General features: G+C 32.4%; 1 protein-coding gene across 2 annotated transcripts in view; it reads right to left on the reverse strand.

The window, feature by feature from the left end:
- Positions 1-14,257, reverse strand: part of LOC139784153 (putative inorganic phosphate cotransporter) — a 36,306-nt gene extending 22,049 nt beyond the window's left edge. For both annotated transcript variants that reach the window (XM_071723313.1, XM_071723312.1), the window contains exons 1-2: positions 14,139-14,257; positions 864-997 (exon numbers count right to left, since the gene is read on the reverse strand). In XM_071723313.1, coding sequence (XP_071579414.1) covers positions 864-997; positions 14,139-14,166 — 162 coding nt within the window. In that variant the 5' untranslated portion in view covers positions 14,167-14,257. The remainder of the gene's footprint in view (positions 1-863; positions 998-14,138) is intronic.
- Positions 14,258-20,614: the final 6,357 nt, after the last annotated feature.

A 20,614-nucleotide genomic window follows, 5' to 3' on the forward strand; every position in this document is an offset into this window, starting at 1 on the left:
GGATGTTTTAACTTTATAAATATACTTTTTTCATAAATATATTTACGAACACAAAATTTCGTAATGAGCCGACACTGGTTTCTGACATTCACCCGACATTAAGAAATATTATATCATATATCCAATTCAAAATTTGATTACTCTTTTTAAACTGAATTTGTTTCTTAAGATGATTTTTGAAAAATTATATATTTGCGCTGATTATGACATATGTAGACTATATATAACACTTACATTAAATTAAGAAGTAGTCTACCACGTAAGGCAGTTGGCTCACGATCCAGAGGTCCCGAGTTCGAATCCCACCAAGGTAAGTGTTTTTTTCAAATACGAGAAAATATTTATAATCATAGATGCATCTTAAGAAACAAATTTAGTTAAAAAATAGTAATAAAATTTCGAAATAAATAATTTTTTTTGTCGGGTGAATATTTGTTCATTATGGTTGTAACATCCATATATTATGGTTGCAACATCCATATAGTAGCTACCCTCACTAAGGTTAGGGCAACCATATAGGTCACTTCCAGAGTACTATGGTTTCCATAACCCTTTTGTATGGATGGGCGAAAATTAACATTATTATTCTGTTGTAGCAACCGTAACTTTTTCTCCGTGTACCGTTAATCTAAATTAATAGTTGCGAGAAACTACGAATATAAAGAAAAGAATATTCTATAATACACACACAAAGTTTCCCAAGCAACAATATTGAGTTCATCGAGTTGATGTTATGTAACGAAGCATGCTTATGTTCATCTAACAATCACTACAAGAACGTTTCTAGTGTTTCAAATTATCCGAGCGTCGGTATTTGAGTCACCGGTTTCAAGCCGATAAAAAGACATAATTACGTAATTTACCTCGATGTCAGGATTCGCGGTGCTCGCGTTCGCCATCGGTACTATGGCCACTGACATCGCAACCCTGAGACTGTATGCGATGCACGTGGCCAGGAACAGCAGCAGCACCTGCAGATGCCTGATCCCAAGGATACCTACGAGAACATCATTTTATTCCAATAACGAACAAAAATCGCTTGATATTAACAAATTAATAAATACTTATTTTTAGAATTTTCGGGAATTTTCTTATTCAATTATCTAAATTTGATAAATATTATTATATAATCTATAGAGGCACCAAGAGTCTCTCACTATTTCAGAAGTTTATTGTATTAAAAGAAAAAATAAGTTATACTCGACGCTTATCATTTAAAAATTTGTTTAATTTTCCGGACGAAATTCAAGAATTTTCGACGAACTATAAGGAAAGCCGATCAAAACATTGATTATAATCTAAACAAAAGCATATTGTTTTTGCAGAATATTGAAATTTAAAGGCAAATTAGAAATGACTATCATTACAACGTTAAAATTAATCTTGGATAAAGATTAATCTCAAGTACTAGAGGTAATTATAAGTAAATGAATTTTAAAAAAAGTATACGAAGGATGTTGGAATATAAACAAGCCAAGAAGGATGTTCGAATATAAATGACAAGTGGAGCTGAAACAAAAGAACGAAGAACAAAACGTTGAAGTAGAAGATAACATCTCTAAGATAACAATATTACATAAATAATATTACGAATAATATTACTTTATGGAAAGATTTTCAAAAATTAATTATTGATTGTAACATTGCATAAGACTGCTAACGATTGTGAGGCTAGTTTAATTTCGCGCTCTATGTAGAGTAGCGATAGCGTAAGGCGATCATGTGTTATCACGCGGAAGGATACCGCGAAAGGACGCACGCGAAGTAATACACAGGCGACGAGAGGAGAGATATCCGGGCGAACGCAGGGAACAGACGTATTCGGTCCGTACAGTTTTGTTTTGATATCTCCAAGTAAAGTTACATATTCACTCCTTACGCTGAGTGCCGTTTATTTAGAGACCCTCACACGATTTACTTACAATCCTGAGAAAACATGGGCATGTAGAATTGCCTAAGAATATTCGAGTTTTGTTTCAAACACCACGAAATGCATCCATCAATATTAAATCTGTAGGTGGCGGGTCTTATATATACATTTCGATCTCATCTCTGGTCTCGAGAGATCGGTACAATTATAGAAGAAATACATAAAAGGAAATTAAATTAAATTAAATGTAAAATATTGACGGTTTGTCACTTACTGAAAGTTAACTTCCAATTCGACCATTTGAAAGGAAACTAATATCCATTGTTTACAAAAAAAACCAACAAATTTTCATATGTACAATATATGTATGCTCCACGTTTTCTACACTTTTTTATCAAAAACGTTGTTAGTGTATAATATAGGGGAAGGTGCTGTACCTTGGGTACAGCTGTACGTTGGAACACTCTGTTATAATCGAATAGTGTTCGCATCTGGCGATAGTTTATAGTATTAATTGTTGAGTTATTTGATAATCTCTTTAAATCTGTAGTTTTCTGTCGTTGCTGTTAAAAATAAGTAATTTTCGTAAAGCGCGCAATTTCTCGATAGATGAAAGTGAGTAATCGTAACCCGGCAAGTTACGCACTCTGCTGGTATCAATCAATACTAATAAGAGCGATAGATCATCCTCGTTTAGAATCACTTGCTTCCGTAAAGTCAAAGAGCGAACATGTGTAACGGTTCGGCGAGAAGTAAAATTTATTTATCGGCAAAAATCGGTGCAATCGAAGTTTATAAGTATTATAAGTAATCGAAGTATTGTTTAAACTGTTTAGAAGCAAACTATTCACTACATTTGTGCGAACACTGCTAGAACTATATATTTTTGTTTTGTGTCAAAAGTGACTCAAATAAAGTGTTCTTTTTTCTCTCTCACTTTAACACGTGGTTCACGCTTATTCCAGTGAAATCCATATATCCCAACAGTTGCAATTATTTACACGTAAGTTATATCGACTTTTGTATTTTATGACGCGTAAAGTAAAGGACCCCGCACCATTCTTATGGGAAAATGTCTTTCTACGGATTTGGCTAATTTTTTGATATGTTGTAGTTCTCGTCATTCTGAACAAATGTCTCAATGGGCACAACTTGATCCTATGAGCCGTTTCCGCGGTATAAGCCCTGGAAGGTCCAGATTTGACATGTAAAGGTATAGACTCGACTCGATATATATGACCCTCGGCCTAGTGTGTGTGTGTGTGCGTGCGTGTGTGTGTGTGTGTGCGTGCGTGCGTGCGTGCGTGCGTGCGTGCGTGCGTGCGTGCGTGCGTGCGTGTAGGTGTGGATGTGGGTGTGTGGGTGTGTGTGTGTGTGTGTGCAGAATTGCGTAGGTTTATATATGCAAACGTGAGTTCCGTGCCATATTAACGTATAGTAATGCGTCACGCTCTTCTCACTTTGCCGCTTATGCGCAGACCGAGGATATTCTCTCGCTGGACGGAGTATATATCAGATGTTGCACATAGTCTGTGCCAAATACTAACAAATACTCTTGAGGATATGAACATGTCTACCAAATGTTCATGCGTATCACGTTGGATAATAGCATATCATGTACTTATAAAAAAAACTACTATATCCACTTTTACATATTCCCACCTTCATAACTGCTATACATTATATAATCCTGTCTCTATACATGTTGAATGGTATACCTTTTAGTATCTGTGCATATCAAATCCAAATACACACTGTCTAGCTGCTTAGCTGCTGTTTGCGCATAGACGGCAAAGTGGGAAAAGCGTGACGCATTAGGGCTCAGACACAATGAGAAAAATAAGGAATAAAATAAAGGAATAAGGAATAAGGCATGTTGCATCTCACTTTAATGTACGTGTACTGAAGTGAGATGCGACATTCCCTTATTCCTTATTCCTTTATCCTATTCCTTATTTTTCTCATTGTGTCTGAGCCCTTACTATACGTTAATATGGCACGGAACTCACGTTCGCATATATAAACCTACACAATTCTGCACACACACACACACACACACACACACACACACACACACACACACACACACACACACTGAAAAAAATATTGTTTGTAGTATCTATGAATGAAGCTCATTGACTTGAAATTCATTGATACAATGAACTTTTAATTAATAATATAATATAACATTGAATATTTTTCATTAACAAATAATTGGATTCATTAATATAACAAATCACTGTTTATTAATATACTATACTCAAGTGTATCATTCTTCCAATGAACGTGTTCAATGGAAACAAAAAACTCATTCATTAAATGTGTACCATAAAATTTCATAGAAATGATAAAATACATTCATCATATTAACGTATTATTTTATAAATTAATAAAGTTTGTACATTGGCTCAATAACCGAATTCATTGAACCAATGTATCGAAATATCGAAGAAAGATTTTTCATTGACTCAATAAAGTCTTCCGTTATTATAATAAATCCATGGCAGATTTTTCAATGTATGTACATATTTATTGTTACAATGAATTGTAGTAATAGTTTAATATTCAAATTATTCTTTTATAAACCCTAAATCATTACACAGATACACACAAAAAAATGTGCGGAGCCAAAAAAGCGACCTATATAGCATTGTAGTATTGGTCGAGCATAGTCAAAATCCAAATTTTTGGAATTTCCTGCTTACCAGTTTTTTAACGTAGAACTACGTCTTTCCCGGAGGGGGGGGGTAACTTCGGGTGCACGACTGCAACGTTTTCTTGCAACGTTTTCTTGCAACGTTTTCCGCGAACTACTTATTTGTTAATAGACCGAATTTTAAAGAATTATATATGAAACAGGGGTAGAATTTTCCGGGAATGGCGGTGGTGGGGTTAATTTTTCGATACCGATTTTTTTATTGTTATATTTTCGAAAATAATAATCGTAGAGTAATAAATAAGTTGTCATTTGATAGCTTATATAGTCTCATTTTCTCTCTAAAGTCTATAACAGTTCCAAAAGGGGTTATCGATTTTTTTCTTGCAAAGTTTCCCGCGAACTATTCATTTGTTAATAAACTGAATTTTAAAGAATTATATATGAAACAGGGGTAGAATTTTCCGGGAATGGCGGTGGTAGGGTTAATTTTTTGATATCGATTTTTTTTAACCGGTTGCGTAATTTTTCTAATTTTTCGGGAATTAATTGACCGAATCTTAAACAATTATATATGAAATAGGGGTAAAAAAAAAGAACTAAAGAATGTAATAAAATTAGAAAAATTGCTAATAAGAAAGGGGTTTCCGATTTCTGTTTAAAAAAATGTACGTGATTGTTTTAATTTCCGTAAATTTTTTTCTTGCAACGTTTTCTTGCAACGTTTTCCGCGAACTACTCATTTGTTAATAGACCGAATTTTAAAGAATTATATATGAAACAGGGGTAGAATTTTCCGGGAATGGCGGTGGTGGGGTTAATTTTTCGATACCGATTTTTTTTAAACTGATTGCGTAGTTTTTTGTTATATTTTCGAAAATTATAATCATAGAGTAATAAATAAGTTGTCATTTGATAGCTTATATAGTCTCATTTTCTCTCTAAAGTCTATAAAGTCTCCAAAAGGGGTTACCAATTTTTTTTTGCAATGTTTTCCGCTAATTACTCATTTGTTAATAGACTAAATTTTAAAGAATTATATATGAAACAGGGGTAGAATTTTTCGGGAATGGCGGTGGTGGAATTAATTTTTCGATACCGATTTTTTTTAAACCGGTTGCGTATTCTTAGTTTTCGATGCCAATTTTAGTAAAATTGCTAATAATGAAAGGGTTATCGATTTTTATCTAAAAAAGATAGAAATCGGTAACCCCTTTTGGAGACTTCATAGACTTTAGAGAGAAAATGAGACTATAATATATAAGCTATCGAAAGACAACTTATGGGTTAATTTTTCAATACCGATTTTTTTTAAACCGGTTGTGTAGTTTTTTGTTATATTTTCGAAAATAATAATTGTAGAGTAATAAATAAGTTGTCATTAGTGTTAAGTATAAATTTCTTGCAGAAATCGGTTACCCCTTCAACGATCTTCGCCAAATTCAATACCAACCTTTTTTTAATGATGATATATAAGAATACATGTATAACTTATACTTTATTTAAGCATAAATCGGTATCCTCTTTACCTTACTTTTATGAAACCAGTACTAAAATTTTTTTAGAAAACAAAGCTAAATTTTAAAAAATAAACGAGCACAGTAACAACTGTGCCGCAAACAACGTAGAACTACGTCAACTGTCACTATTTCATGTTAAAGTATTCAGCGAAGGAAAGTAGACGTAGGGCTACGTCAACTGTCTTTCGCTAAATAATAGTAACAGTTGACGTAGCCCTACGTCTACTTTCCTTCGCTGAATACTTTAACATGAAATAGTGACAGTTGACGTAGTTCTACGTTGTTTGCGGCACAGTTGTTACTGTGCTCGTTTTTTTTATTTGACCTTGAATTTTGGGTTTAGGTTGAATTCTTCCAAGTTGGCTACTGAAATTGTTTTTTGAGCTGTAAAGTGGATTTTGTTATAGCTTTTATGTTAAAAAAGATTTTCCCGAGTTTCGGTCGCGAAAAAAAATTTTTTCGCAAAAGTTATTAACAATAAAAGTATAATGTTACAACACGATCAACATTTTTCTTGTGAACGGCTAAACGGATTTTAACAATTCTGACGTCAATTTTTTTATTTATAAACGTACATTCTAGAAATATGCTTTTGGATATACAAACATCGAATTTGTTTATAAAAATATTAATTGTTTATAAACAAATAAAAAAATTTTCTACTTAAAAAATTTTTTTACTGCACGTCGTTTTACATTTTTCCTGGAGAGAAATGCTAAAAGAAATACTGTGTAATTCCTATCATCACACCTCGTATAAATTTTTCAGTGTGACGCGTGAGCACTCAGAACATGTTGTGTACCTGTAGAAAAATTGAAACGCAAAAGAAATTCTTTATGCAGGTCTTTTGAAAACAAGAGAACACGATATTCGAAGAAATCTGACTAAAAATATGTCTTCATAAAAAATGTACAATAACGTGCAGTGAAAATTGACTTTCAAATGGAAAAAAAAGTATAAAATTATAAACAATTAATATTTTTATAAACAAATTCGATGTTTGTATATCCAAAAGCATATTTCTAGAATGTACATACGTTTATAAATAAAAAAATTGACGTCAGAATTGTTAAAATCCGTTTAGCCGTTCACGAGAAAAATGTTGATCGTGTTGTAACATGATACTTTTATTGTTAATAACTTTTGCGAAAAAAATTTTTTTCGCGACCGACACTCAGGAAAATCTTTTTTAACATAAAAGCTATAACAAAATCCACTTTACAGCTCAAAAAAACGATTTCAGATGTTTAGTAGCCAACTTGGAAGAATTCAACCTAAACCCAAAATTCAAGATCAAATAAAAAAAAACTGGTAAGCAGGAAATTCCAAAAATTTGGATTTCGACTATGCTCGACGAATACTACAATGCTATATAGGTCGCTTTTTTGGCTCCGCACATTTTTTTGTGTGTGTCTGTGTTATGATAATAAAATAACTCATTGGACCAATTTTAATAAATTTTTTATTACTACAATGAGAATGCTTTTATTGCATTCATGTACAGTTTTGGTTCAGTGCACACACACACACCTACACACACCTACACACACACACACACACACACACACACACACACACACACACACACACACACACATTAGACCGAGGGTCACATATATCGAGTCGAAAAGCTTATACCTTTACATGTCAAATCTGGGCCTTCCAGGGCTTATAGCGCGGAAACGGTTCATAGGAACATAGGATCAAGTTGTGCCCATTGGGACATTTGTTCAGAATGACTAGAACTACAACATATCCAAAAATTAGCCAAATCCGCAGAAAGACATTTTCCCATAAGAATGGTGCGGGGTCCTTTATTGAGATTTGTACTGTGATTTTTGTAATTTTTTATAATGAAGATATAGTTATCAGCCAAGGCTAGTAAGAATGTGTCAAATATGTAGAATAATGTAGTAAATTATTTATAACCTCATTTATAAACCTATAAGATGTTAACTAATTTTGCTTCCTCATAGAGGAAGCTGTTTTCGTAAAAAAAAAATTTTTTTTATTTGTTTTTCTGAATGTGTTCAGAATGTTCTAAAACGTCAAAAAATTGTAATTTTAAAAAATGTCTGTATGTATGTATGTGTGTGTGTATGTGTGTATGTGTGTATGTGTGTATGTGCCAAATTTACCGAAATTTCTATAACTCCAGAATTAATCAACCAAATCTTAACGAATTGTATATGAAATATGGGTAGAATTTTCCGGGGAGTGCTATAGAATGTATAGTTTTTCGTTATCTATTTTCTGGAAACCGATTTTTTTAATTTGTTTACCCGTAAGAATTAGAAAAATTTAAAAATCGGTTTCCAGAACATCGGTAACGAAAAACTACACACTCTATAGCACTCGCCGGAAAATTCTACCCCTATTTTATATGGTTTTAATACAAATTCGGTCCAATAGTTTTTAAGTTAATAACGTTTTTTTTAATTTTTATAATTCTTACGGGTGATGCACTCCCTGGAAAATTCTACCCCTATTTCATATACTTGTGGTAAAAATTCGCTCACAAAGCTTTCTCTATGAGGAAGCCAAAACAAATAAATAAATACTAATAATTATGCATCGAATAAAATAAAAGCTTAAGAACTATAAATAAACAATTGCATGAGGAAGCAATGTGCAAGTTTCTACTTGCACCATTTATTTTATTAGAAATTGATTTTTATGTACCTTGGAACATGACGGTTGATGTACCTTGGAACGCTATTTCAAAAGTATATTAGCTGATTGTTATCTTTATATAACTTTAAGTTATTTGTTTAACTACAATTTTTTCCATTTTTACTGACAGCTATAGAGTAGTTGAAAACTATTTGTTTGTATTATAGCTACCATGCCACGTAGTAAACGTGGAATAAAAAGGCTAAGGCCGGATGCTGGAGCTGATATCTGCTCTGATATCTGCTGTAAATGCAGTTTTAGGAACTGAAAGTATCTCACTGACAATGAGAAAAGCAACAAAAATATATAATGTAAAATTTTATTGTTTGATAAAAGATGCTTAAATAACACAGGACCACAAAAAATTTTTTTTGAAAAGCAACTGGGATCAGAGTAGGTGTTTCTTATAGATTTTGGGTCACTGAATCCGAATTCGTAAACCGTTTTGCTCCATCACGTCTAGATTTTTAGATAATCGAGAAAAATAGCGGAAAATCTGTGAAAATTGAAATAAACATTTAAAGAAAGAGCAAAAGTATAACATCAAAGAAAGAGAAAAAGTATAACATCAAAATGCGGTCGCAGAACTGATTTAAATATATTTTGGTAAGTTAAATAAAGTGCAAAAAAGGAGGATGTTAAAAAAGGGACGAATTTCGCCCAAAAAGGTGTAAGTAAAAGAAATAGTGTTTTTTGTAGATCTTGATCTCCTGAATACGATAAAGCTAATAAAAAGTTCGTGGTGCTTGGGGAACACCTTGAAAATTGAGCATAAACGTGGTGTATTTACAGAAATTCGGATGAGATATATGCTATATCATAAAATGTACTGGTGAAAGATTTGTTGGGGAGAGGGAAAAGGGGGAAGAAAGAGTGTTTTGTGTGCGTGTGTGTGTGCATGTGTGCGTGCGCGAGTGCGGGTGCGTGTGCGGGTACGGGTGTGTGCGGGTGTGCGCGTGTGTGTGCGCGTGTGTGCGGGTGTGTGCACACTCGCACACACGCGCACGCGCGCACACACCCGTACCCGCACACGCACTCTCACCCGCACCCGCACCCGCACCCGCACCCGCACCCGCACCCGCACCCGCACCCGCACCCGCACCCGCACCCGCACCCGCACCCGCACCCGCGCACCCGCACCCGCACCCGCACCCGCACCCGCACGCACGCACACACACGCACACACACACACACGCACCCGCGCACACACACGCGCACACATACACCCGCACCCGCGCACACACGCGCACACCCGCACCCGCGCACACACACACACACACGCACACGCACCCGCACCCGCGCACGCACACACACACACGTACACGCACCCGCACCCGCGCACGCACACACGCACACACGCACACACACACACGCACGCACCCGCGCACATACACACACACACGCACCCGCGCACACACGCGCACACCCGCACCCGCGTACACACACGCGCACACCCGCACACACGCGTACCCGCACACGCACCCGCACTCGCGCACGCACACATACACACACACACGCACACAAAACACTCTTTCTTCCCCCTTTTCCCTCTCCCCAACAAATCTTTCACCAGTACATTTTATGATATAGCATATATCTCATCCGAATTTCTGTAAATACACCACGTTTATGCTCAATTTTCAAGGTGTTCCCCAAGCACCACGAACTTTTTATTAGCTTTATCGTATTCAGGAGATCAAGATCTACAAAAAACACTATTTCTTTTACTTACACCTTTTTGGGCGAAATTCGTCCCTTTTTTAACATCCTCCTTTTTTGCACTTTATTTAACTTACTAAAATATATTTAAATCAGTTCTGCGACCGCATTTTGATGTTATACTTTTTCTCTTTCTTTGATGTTATACTTTTGCTCTTTCTTTAAATGTTTATTTCAATTTTCACAGATTTTCCGCTATTTTTCTCGATTATCTAAAAATCTAGACGTGATGGAGCAAAACGGTTTACGAATTCGGATTCAGTGACCCAAAATCTATAAGAAACACCTACTCTGATCCCAGTTGCTTTTCAAAAAAAATTTTTTGTGGTCCTGTGTAATTTATTAGAAGTAAGCGTTGATATTATTTTATTATATTTTATTTTTATTTTTGTCTTTTTGTTTTATTTTATTAATAAATATTTTATTAGAGAGAAAAATAAAAGCAGTTTAAGAAAGACACGCAAGTTTACTTATAAAATTTATAAACGGTTAATTGTTTTTATTTATGACGATAATGATTTATCTCGTTAGATTTGATTATCATTTTCAGTTTAATAATTGACCAAGATGTAACTAAATTTAATAAAATATTATATTTCTTTGAAAAGAGTTACTTTTTTTTTAATTAAAATTTTTCATAGGTGTTCCAAGGTACAAAACGGAGTGTTCCAAGGTACATCAAGCTGCTGTACCTTGAAACAAAATTTCCAATTATAAAAAATTGCTGTATTCTCTTACCAGATGATAATACAAATTTGGGTTTTTTTATACTAAAATATATATACATGTACTTTAATAATACATTTTTTTCAAAATTTTTTAATTAAAACTATTACTACGTTTACGCGAGCGTTACTTCTGTAGTAACTTAATTCGTTCGCGTAAACGGGATTTTGTAGTAATTTTTACGATAATTTACTCCGCGTAAACGAGTGAATTATCGTAAGTTATTACAGAAATAACGCTCGCGTAAACGTAGTATATGGCTCAGAAAAATCAAAAACTTAAAAGTGTTCGGGGGTACAGCACCTTCCCTTACAATAACTAAGTAAAAAGTAAAGTAAAAAACTAAGTAGGGGAGACCGGGGCCTAACCGTCGCCGGGGTTGAACCGTCAAATCAAATATCTCGGAACCTGATGTATATTGTGCGAACTCGCTATTAACATTGTAAACGCTGCTTATGGTACCAATGTGACCAACGGAGTTTCGGCAGGTTACCTGCCGTGTTATGATTTTTACGAGGGCAAACGTGTTTTCGGAAGGTGAAAGTTACATTTTTTGCGCGTGGAAATTTTGTAATATCTGCAATAATATTTGCTCTCCAAATCTCGAGGTACGTGATTATAAAGAGTAATGCATGCTGAACACGAATCCAGTGTAGTTTTTTCATTATCGTTGATGTCTAATATTTCGTGGGCGATCAAACCTGAAACTTGTGTTTGGGGTTAATCCGTCAGTAAGCAGTCCGGGTGCATTTTCAAGGCATTCTCGGACATTTCCAGGCTCACTGCATATGGAATATGGATGAGACGGGAATTACAACCGTTCAGACACCGAATAGAGTCATCGGACGTCGAGGAGTGAAACAAGTCGGGCGAGTGACTTCTGCGGAAAGAGGAACCCTTGTAACTATTTTTTAATATTGTTTCGCATAAAAATTTTGAATAAATTTTTATATTTTTCTCTTAAAAAACAATTATTAAGATGTATCCTATCATTTTTCAGGATTAGATGTACGTATATGTATTGAAAATGCAGTGTGACGGTTAAACCCCGGCATTTTTGAGATTTCAATTTTTCCACCGTTGTCGTTTTTGCTCTATACCGGTTAAACAAAGCGACGTAGATAAAAATTTCCTATATAAATTTTGTAGCTAAAGGTTCACTCTTTACAGTGGTATACCACATTTAACTAAAATTATTTATTTTCTTGTTAAAAATCGGCACCGAAAAAAAACTGACGGTTAGGCCCCGGTCTCCCCTACATCATATACGACCGTATATGATGTACAATCAAATTAAGGAAAACGTCGTTAAACGATCAGGACTGGATCTTGGTTGCCCAATAATATTATTCGCGTGAATTTTACGTGCAATTCTTCACATTGGCAAACCACACGCCGTTATTTTCGGACTTGAAACGCAGTCTCAATCAAAGTTAGAACAGCACAATCACATATACATATATATAATTAAATTTATAATCAATTTAATCATACTAACACAATTCATTACAAAATTTATAATCAATTTAATCATACTAACACAATTCATTAGCATATTGCATTTATACATATGCTTACAGGAACATAAATGACATTCTTCGTGAGCTTATTAGACACATGTGCAATATAGCAGCTGTACTACATACTTTTTGAGAACACGAATATACGACCAATATAAGGAAACTCGCAGTCTAGCATGTTAAATAAGCTGCATTTCGATATACGTGACGTAAATTATAAATTTTCAGTACTGACAGTGAATATCAAAATGCATCCGTACCCAGATAGCAAAACACCTGTCATATTTACGTGAATATGTGTATAAACTCGTGACGAGTGTTTGCACAAATAACATATGTAAAACTGCGTCCGCAAATGCTCAGCAACAGTATTGAATTTGTTTCAAGCATTTGTTTCAGGCTTATTTAATATTCATTACATTTTTGCAGCAACAGTTTAATTAAAATACCTTTATTATATAATTCAAACCCAAACTTGAGCCTACTCAGAACTTGATCGATTCAGCCGTTATTGGGATTCAATAATCTAAGGGTCTCTCAATTCATCGGCTCGCGTGTAGACGGATTGTGTCTCGCTGCACGTACACTTATCACGAGACACCAGCGTGTCACTTGATTATTGAAAAAAATATATCATTTCTCATTTCAAATTTCGATATCTTTTAATTATTATACTTACTCTAATTAAATTTGTAAGATTGTTGGAAAGGCAGAAAATTTCAAAGATTGCTTTAGCAATAAAGAAGAAATCAGAGAAGATTCTAAAAGCTTGGATAATCGAAATTATAGGAATTTTTTTTATTGTAAGAAATTAAATTGCAAAAGCTTTTCGCTTGACAATTTTAACGTGCTTAATCAATTTAGCATCGTCATCAGACTGCGATAAGAATTTCCCCTATCTGCAATATGTATCAAACTTGACATGCCTATACTAATTCAATCACATTTCTGCGATCGTCAATCAACATTGTAGTATCAACATGTGACCAATTACATAAGACTTGATTCAAAAGAAAGGACATAAATCAGTTTGATATTGGAATTATAACGAGAAAATGAAAATATTTAAAAAAAATGAAATATTTTTGCTAAAAAGATATTAACTCCAAATTTATTAAGGAATATGTCATTAAAATTGATAATTCGAGAATTTTGAGACATGTATATTTCAGTATATCTTTTTCTTTTAATGTATATAAAACGATCGTTCGAAAATCTTTTTTGTAAATAAATTAAATGCATATTGATAGTCTTTAATAATTCTGAGTTTCACTGAGATCTTCCATTTTAATGGATTCATTCATGAAATATTTTTTGAAAATTTTCCTCTCTCTGTGGAGAATTGTTCTTTTGCACAGAAATTATATTAATCTGTACGCACTATTTATATAATACACACACACATATATATATATATATATATGTATATACATATATATAATTTAATGGATCACCTTTTGGTTTAATCGGTGGGACTTTCATCCTTTCCAGAAGGAGATACTATGGAGACCCTTTCCTCCTCAGAGACAATGCCATTATAACGAACTGCTAACGAAGCTAAAACTGAAACAAATTGCAGAAACGACTGTGACAGATCGGCCGTATCTACGTAGCTTTATACTAACACCGAAAACCGATTCTCCCACCCATATTACGCTCAAATATGTGCTTAAACAACGGCACGTCTTGTTGTCATATTAATAAACAGCTATCACTTCTTTAACATCAAAAATTACTGTACAGCAAAATGTATTCCTACTCAATTATTCACCTGCTCAATATCCTTGTTATAATTAGTCTCTTTTTCTTCTACTAATCTCCCAAATAGAATTAACATTTAATCATTGCACTATCGCCCTGTTATTGTGCTATAATTGAATGACACAGATTTGCTCCAAATTGTAAATTCATATATTTTGATGGTCACAACAAATAAGAAGAAAAATATATATAATAAAGAAGGAAGAAATATTTCTTAAATTAAAGAGAAAAAATTTCTTTATTTAAAGAAAAATTTTATATATATATAATCTTCTCTGTTAGATATATATTTACTTCATAAATACATAATTTAAATGAGAGATGTGCGAATCCAAAACTTGAGATGAATCACTATCTGTTAACAACACAGTTTTATTAATTTAATACTGATTATATTAATTATATATGTTCTGTAATTAAAAAAAATTTTTAACACTATTGTCAAGATGCGTGCAATATAAATTATTTGATGATTGATTTGAAATAAATGTGTTTTGTTGACAGAATATATATGCTTGATAAAAGAAAGGAAAAATACCTAACAAAATCTGCGACTACGTTTTAATTATTCTTTCACTTATTGAGATTTCATTATTGAGATTTACGAATCGATCGCGATTAATAAATAATCGCGATCTTTTCTACGTTCTATAAAGATAACGCGAACGTTAACGACTTATGCATCACGCTGGCCGGTGTTTACGTTCTATTTATTCTATTAGATAAAAATTCGCTTTCGAGTATTCATATATATTGTCGTATCTAACGATTAATAGGTACCCGAGAAAAAATGATTAGATATAATCACATATGATTATATAAAATCGACATTAGATATAATTAGATATAAAAAATGGCCCGATATAATTGTATATAATTGTATATAATTATATATAACCACATATAATTATATAACCATATATGGTTATATATAATTGTGTGTGGTTATATGTAATTATATACAATTATATCGGGCCATTTTTTATATCTAATTATATCTAATGTCGATTTTATATATAATCATATGTGATTATATCTAACATAATAAATATTTTATATATATTAAAAAAGAATTCTGTTAACTTCGATTAAGGAATAAAGCATTGATAAATTTAGTGTATATTTTTTCAAAAGCTAGAATCAAAAGTGAAATGATTTACATATAACTTGGCACTGCTTGGCGTGAGATACTGCCGTCCCGAGAAAAAATGATTAGATATAATCATATATAATTATATCTGGTATATATATAATTATATATAATTATATATGTTTTTATATGGGGTCATATCTAATTATACATGGCCACATGTGCAATCAGTGGTCCCATATACAACCAGATATAGCACCATATCTACTTGTATATAAATGTATATAATTTTATGTGAAGCCAGATATAATGATATGTGAGTAGTGCACCCTACATATAACTAGATATAGCATTATATACAACTATATATGCAGTCATATATAGCCAGATATATTAATGTGACTAATTTGGCGCTATATACAACCAGATATAGCACCATATTTAATTGTATATAAATGTATGTGAAGCCAGATATAATGATATATGAGTAGTGCACCCTACATATAACTAGATATAGCATTATATACAACTATATATGAAGTCATATATAGCCAGATATAGCACTATATCTGTATAGATATAGATTCGCAAGTCATCATATATGCTGCAGATATTTAATCCTAAATTTAAAAATTTATTTGAATCGTTTTTATATATATTATAGATATTAAATTCAAAAATTTGTTACATAATATTATATAATTCAGTATTATAAAATAATATTGCAGGTCATGTGTGCGTATGGAACTTGCCCGGGGAAAAAAAATTATATATAATTATATATAAATATATATGATTATATATAATGCAATTATATATAAATTTTGTCTCTATATGATTATATATAATTATATATAATCATATATAATCATATATGACCATATATAGTCAATATATATTGGAAAAGAACTGTTAACTTCGATAATAAAGAATTGATAAATTAAGATGTATATTTTTTCAAAGGCTATAGAATCAAAAGTAAAATAATTTATTCCATATATTACAACTTGGCACTGCTTGACATGAGACAGTGCCGTGTCTCTTGATACCGTTTTTATACCACTGTCCGTCAAATTTTAAATACGAGAAACGAATCCTATCGAATATATATATTATATAAAAAGTTTCACATACATTTTGACATGATTATATATAAGTTCATATAATTTATATATAAAGTATATATATATATAAGAATTAAGCATTTATCCATGTAGATTATATATGATTATATATAACCATATATAAACTTAAATTCGGATTATCCGATAAATGGCATCCGATAGGATTTATTTCTCGTATTTAAAATTTGACAAACAATGGTATAAGAATGATATCAAGAGACACGGCAGTATCTCACGCCAAGCAGCGTCAAGTTATATGTAAATCATTTCACTTTTGATTCTAGCTTTTGAAAAAATATACACTAAATTTATCAATGCTTTATTCCTTAATCGAAGTTAACAGAATTCTTTTTTAATATATATAAAATATTTATTATGTTAGATATAATCACATATGATTATATATAAAATCGACATTAGATATAATTAGATATAAAAAATGGCCCGATATAATTGTATATAATTACATATAACCACATACAATTATATATAACCATATATGGTTATATAATTATATGTGGTTATATATAATTATATACAATTATATACAATTATATCGGGCCATTTTTTATATCTAATTATATCTAATGTCGATTTTATATAATCATATGTGATTATATCTAATCATTTTTTCTCGGGGTGTCTCTTGATACCATTCTTATACCATTGTTTGTCAAATTTTAAATACGAGAAATAAATCCTATCGGATGCCACCTATCGGTTAATCCGAATTTAAGTTTATATATGGTTATATATAATCATATATAATCATTGGATAAATGCTTAATTCTTATACATATACTTTATATATAAATTATATGAACTTATATATAATCATGTCAAAATGTATGTGAAACTTTTTATATAATATATATATTCGATAGGATTCGTTTCTCGTATTTAAAATTTGACGGACAGTGGTATAAAAACGGTATCAAGAGACACGGCACTGTCTCATGTCAAGCAGTGCCAAGTTGTAATATATGGAATAAATTATTTCACTTTTGATTCTATAGCCTTTGAAAAAATATACATCTTAATTTATCAATGCTTTATTATCGAAGTTAACAGTTCTTTTCCAATATATATTGACTATATATGGTCATATATGATTATATATGATTATATATAATTATATATAATCATATAGAGACAAAATTCATATATAATTGCATTATATATAATCATATATATTTATATATAATTATATATAATTTTTTTTTCCCGGGCAAGTTCCATACGCACACATGACCTGCAATATTATTTTATAATACTGAATTATATAATATTATGTAACGAATTTTTGAATTTAATATCTATAATATATATAATAAACGATTCAAATAAATTTTTAAATTTAGGATTAAATATCTGCAGCATATATGATGACTTGCGAATCTATATCTATACAGATATAGTGCTATATCTGGTTGTACATAGGACAAGATTAGTCACATTAATATATCTGGCTATATATGACTTCATATATAGTTGTATATAATGCTATATCTAGTTATATGTAGGGTGCACTACTCATATATCATTTTATCTGGCTTCACATACATTTATATACGATTAGATATGGTGCTATATCTGGTTGTATATAGCGCCAGATTAGTCATATTAATATATCTGGCAATATATGACTGCATATATAGTTGTATATAATACTATATCTAATTATATGTAGAGTGCACTACTCACATATCATTATATCTGGCTTCACATAAAATTATATACATTTATATACAAGTAGATATGGTGCTATATCTGGTTGTATATGGGACCACTGATTGCACATGTGGCCATGTATAATTAGATATGACCCCATATAAAAACATATATAATTATATATATACCAGATATAATTATATATGATTATATCTAATCATTTTTTCCCGGGTATATATCAGGAAAACGAACATTATTGCCGAAAGATATGGAAAGAATGGGAATTTTATAGCACTTTGATGATATTAAAACAAAGATAAACATTAATCAATAATCCCAAATAATTCAATTCTTCTTCGTGTCTATATTATTCTACATGTGCGTCTCTCACTTTGATTACATTTATTTACAACTATAGAAATTGTAGGCGTTCTTTTACTTTATAATTGCATAAAAATCAGTCTAATTAAAAGTTTTTTATAATAATAATTTTAAAATAGTAATTTAAAATTTTTTGTTCTTAATTGTTAACTATCCATTTTTCTATTTCATATATATTGCTTAAGACGATTATAGTACAGACGCGCCTGAGATGATGTATCTCGCGCCTTGTTTACACGCGTCTGGTGACTCATTGCTAACAATTAACTGAAAAACATATATGGACATATTATGGACATATTTTATATAATATTTTATATAATATCATATGATTATATATATTTAAATATGTTCTTATATAACAAATTTTTTACCGGAAACTATGCCAAAAGTGAAATATGCAACAACTACCCAGACAGCAAAGCGTGTCTGAGCAAAATCGCGCAAACCTGTGATTGCTTATGATGCTGGCAACTTGCCGTACATTTGCTTCAATTGATTTCGAGCAATTTTATATTTGAAACAATTAACACGCAGGCAACATTAAATATATGTATTGCTAATACCCAGATAGCAACGTGTCTGCATTGTTGCTGGCATGTTGCCGCGGACAACATAATATGTGTTGCTGTCAGAATTGTGGCAACTGAGTCCGCATTTGTCGGCAAGTTGATGCTTTCACGATATAACGATTTTGTATAGCAACTTGCCAGCAACTTGTTGGCAACTTATGCTGCGGTCTAAAATCGTTTGATTCAAAAATTTGGTATCTAGCTGTTGCTGTCATGTTGCTGTAATAATTCATAAGATCACACAATGCTGTCATATTGTTAGCAACGCGAAGTAAATTTGATGCTGCTCTCTTACCGACAAATTGCTGGCAATACATATATCCAATGTTGCCTGCGTGTTGCTTCAAATATTAAATTACTCGAAATCAATTGAAGCAAATGTACGGCAAGTTGCCAGCATCATAAACAATCACAGGTTTGCGTGATTTTGCTCAGACATGCCTTGCTATCTGGGTATATGTAACTTCCTTTAATAAACATTGAAATAAACATTATTTATCTGTAAATAATATGTGGCCAAAAACCTAATTGGCCCAAGCCCTGTAGAATAATATGATACGGAAAAATCAAAGTCAAACATTTTTTTTGCTGAAAAATATCACATACACTAACGTCCCCCTTTAGAAAGAGACGAGAGTGAGTTAACCTAAGGTTAAAATAGTTAACTGACGTTTGTGGAACTAGACCTCAGTCGGTCACTAATCCGAGTAGTAAAGGCCCGGGCACATAGAAAAACGACGTTAGCAGTAAACAAATCAGCCAATCACAGTCAAGAACTTAAGACAAAACGTAAGCAGTAACTAGCGAATCCATACCGTTTTGATTTCCTTACTGCTTACGTCTTACTACTTAAGTTTTTCTATGTGCCCGGGCCTTAACCCGCGCCTAAACGATATGCTTAACCTCGATGATCGAACGAACTAATGGTGATCCTCTGACACTGACGCTTCCTTCTTACTTATACTTGTATATAACACATCTTTATAGTGTTCAAAAATCTTGTAATAATATGCAACAACAATTGACATACAATGGATATTAATAACATTAATTAATATTAATTAATTAATTAATTATAACAGAGGTGCTGAGAGAGTCTCCCAATGTTCAAGTTGATGAAGAGGGACAGAAAGTGAGGCCCAATCACAAACGATGTATTGTGATACTTCGTGAGATACCAGACAGCACACCGTTAGAAGATGTGAAGAATTTATTTTCTAGAGAGGGATGCCCGAGGTTTATTTCGTGCAAGTTTGCTCACAATAGTTCGTGGTATGTGACGTTCGAGTCCGACGAGGATGCTCAAAAGGCCTACCGGTTTTTACGTGAAG

The sequence above is a fragment of the Temnothorax nylanderi genome, unplaced genomic scaffold (assembly GCF_030848795.1).
Source record: "Temnothorax nylanderi isolate EJ_2023f unplaced genomic scaffold, tnyl_v1.0 TNYL_tig0591_pilon, whole genome shotgun sequence".
Taxonomy (NCBI): Eukaryota; Metazoa; Arthropoda; class Insecta; order Hymenoptera; family Formicidae; genus Temnothorax; species Temnothorax nylanderi.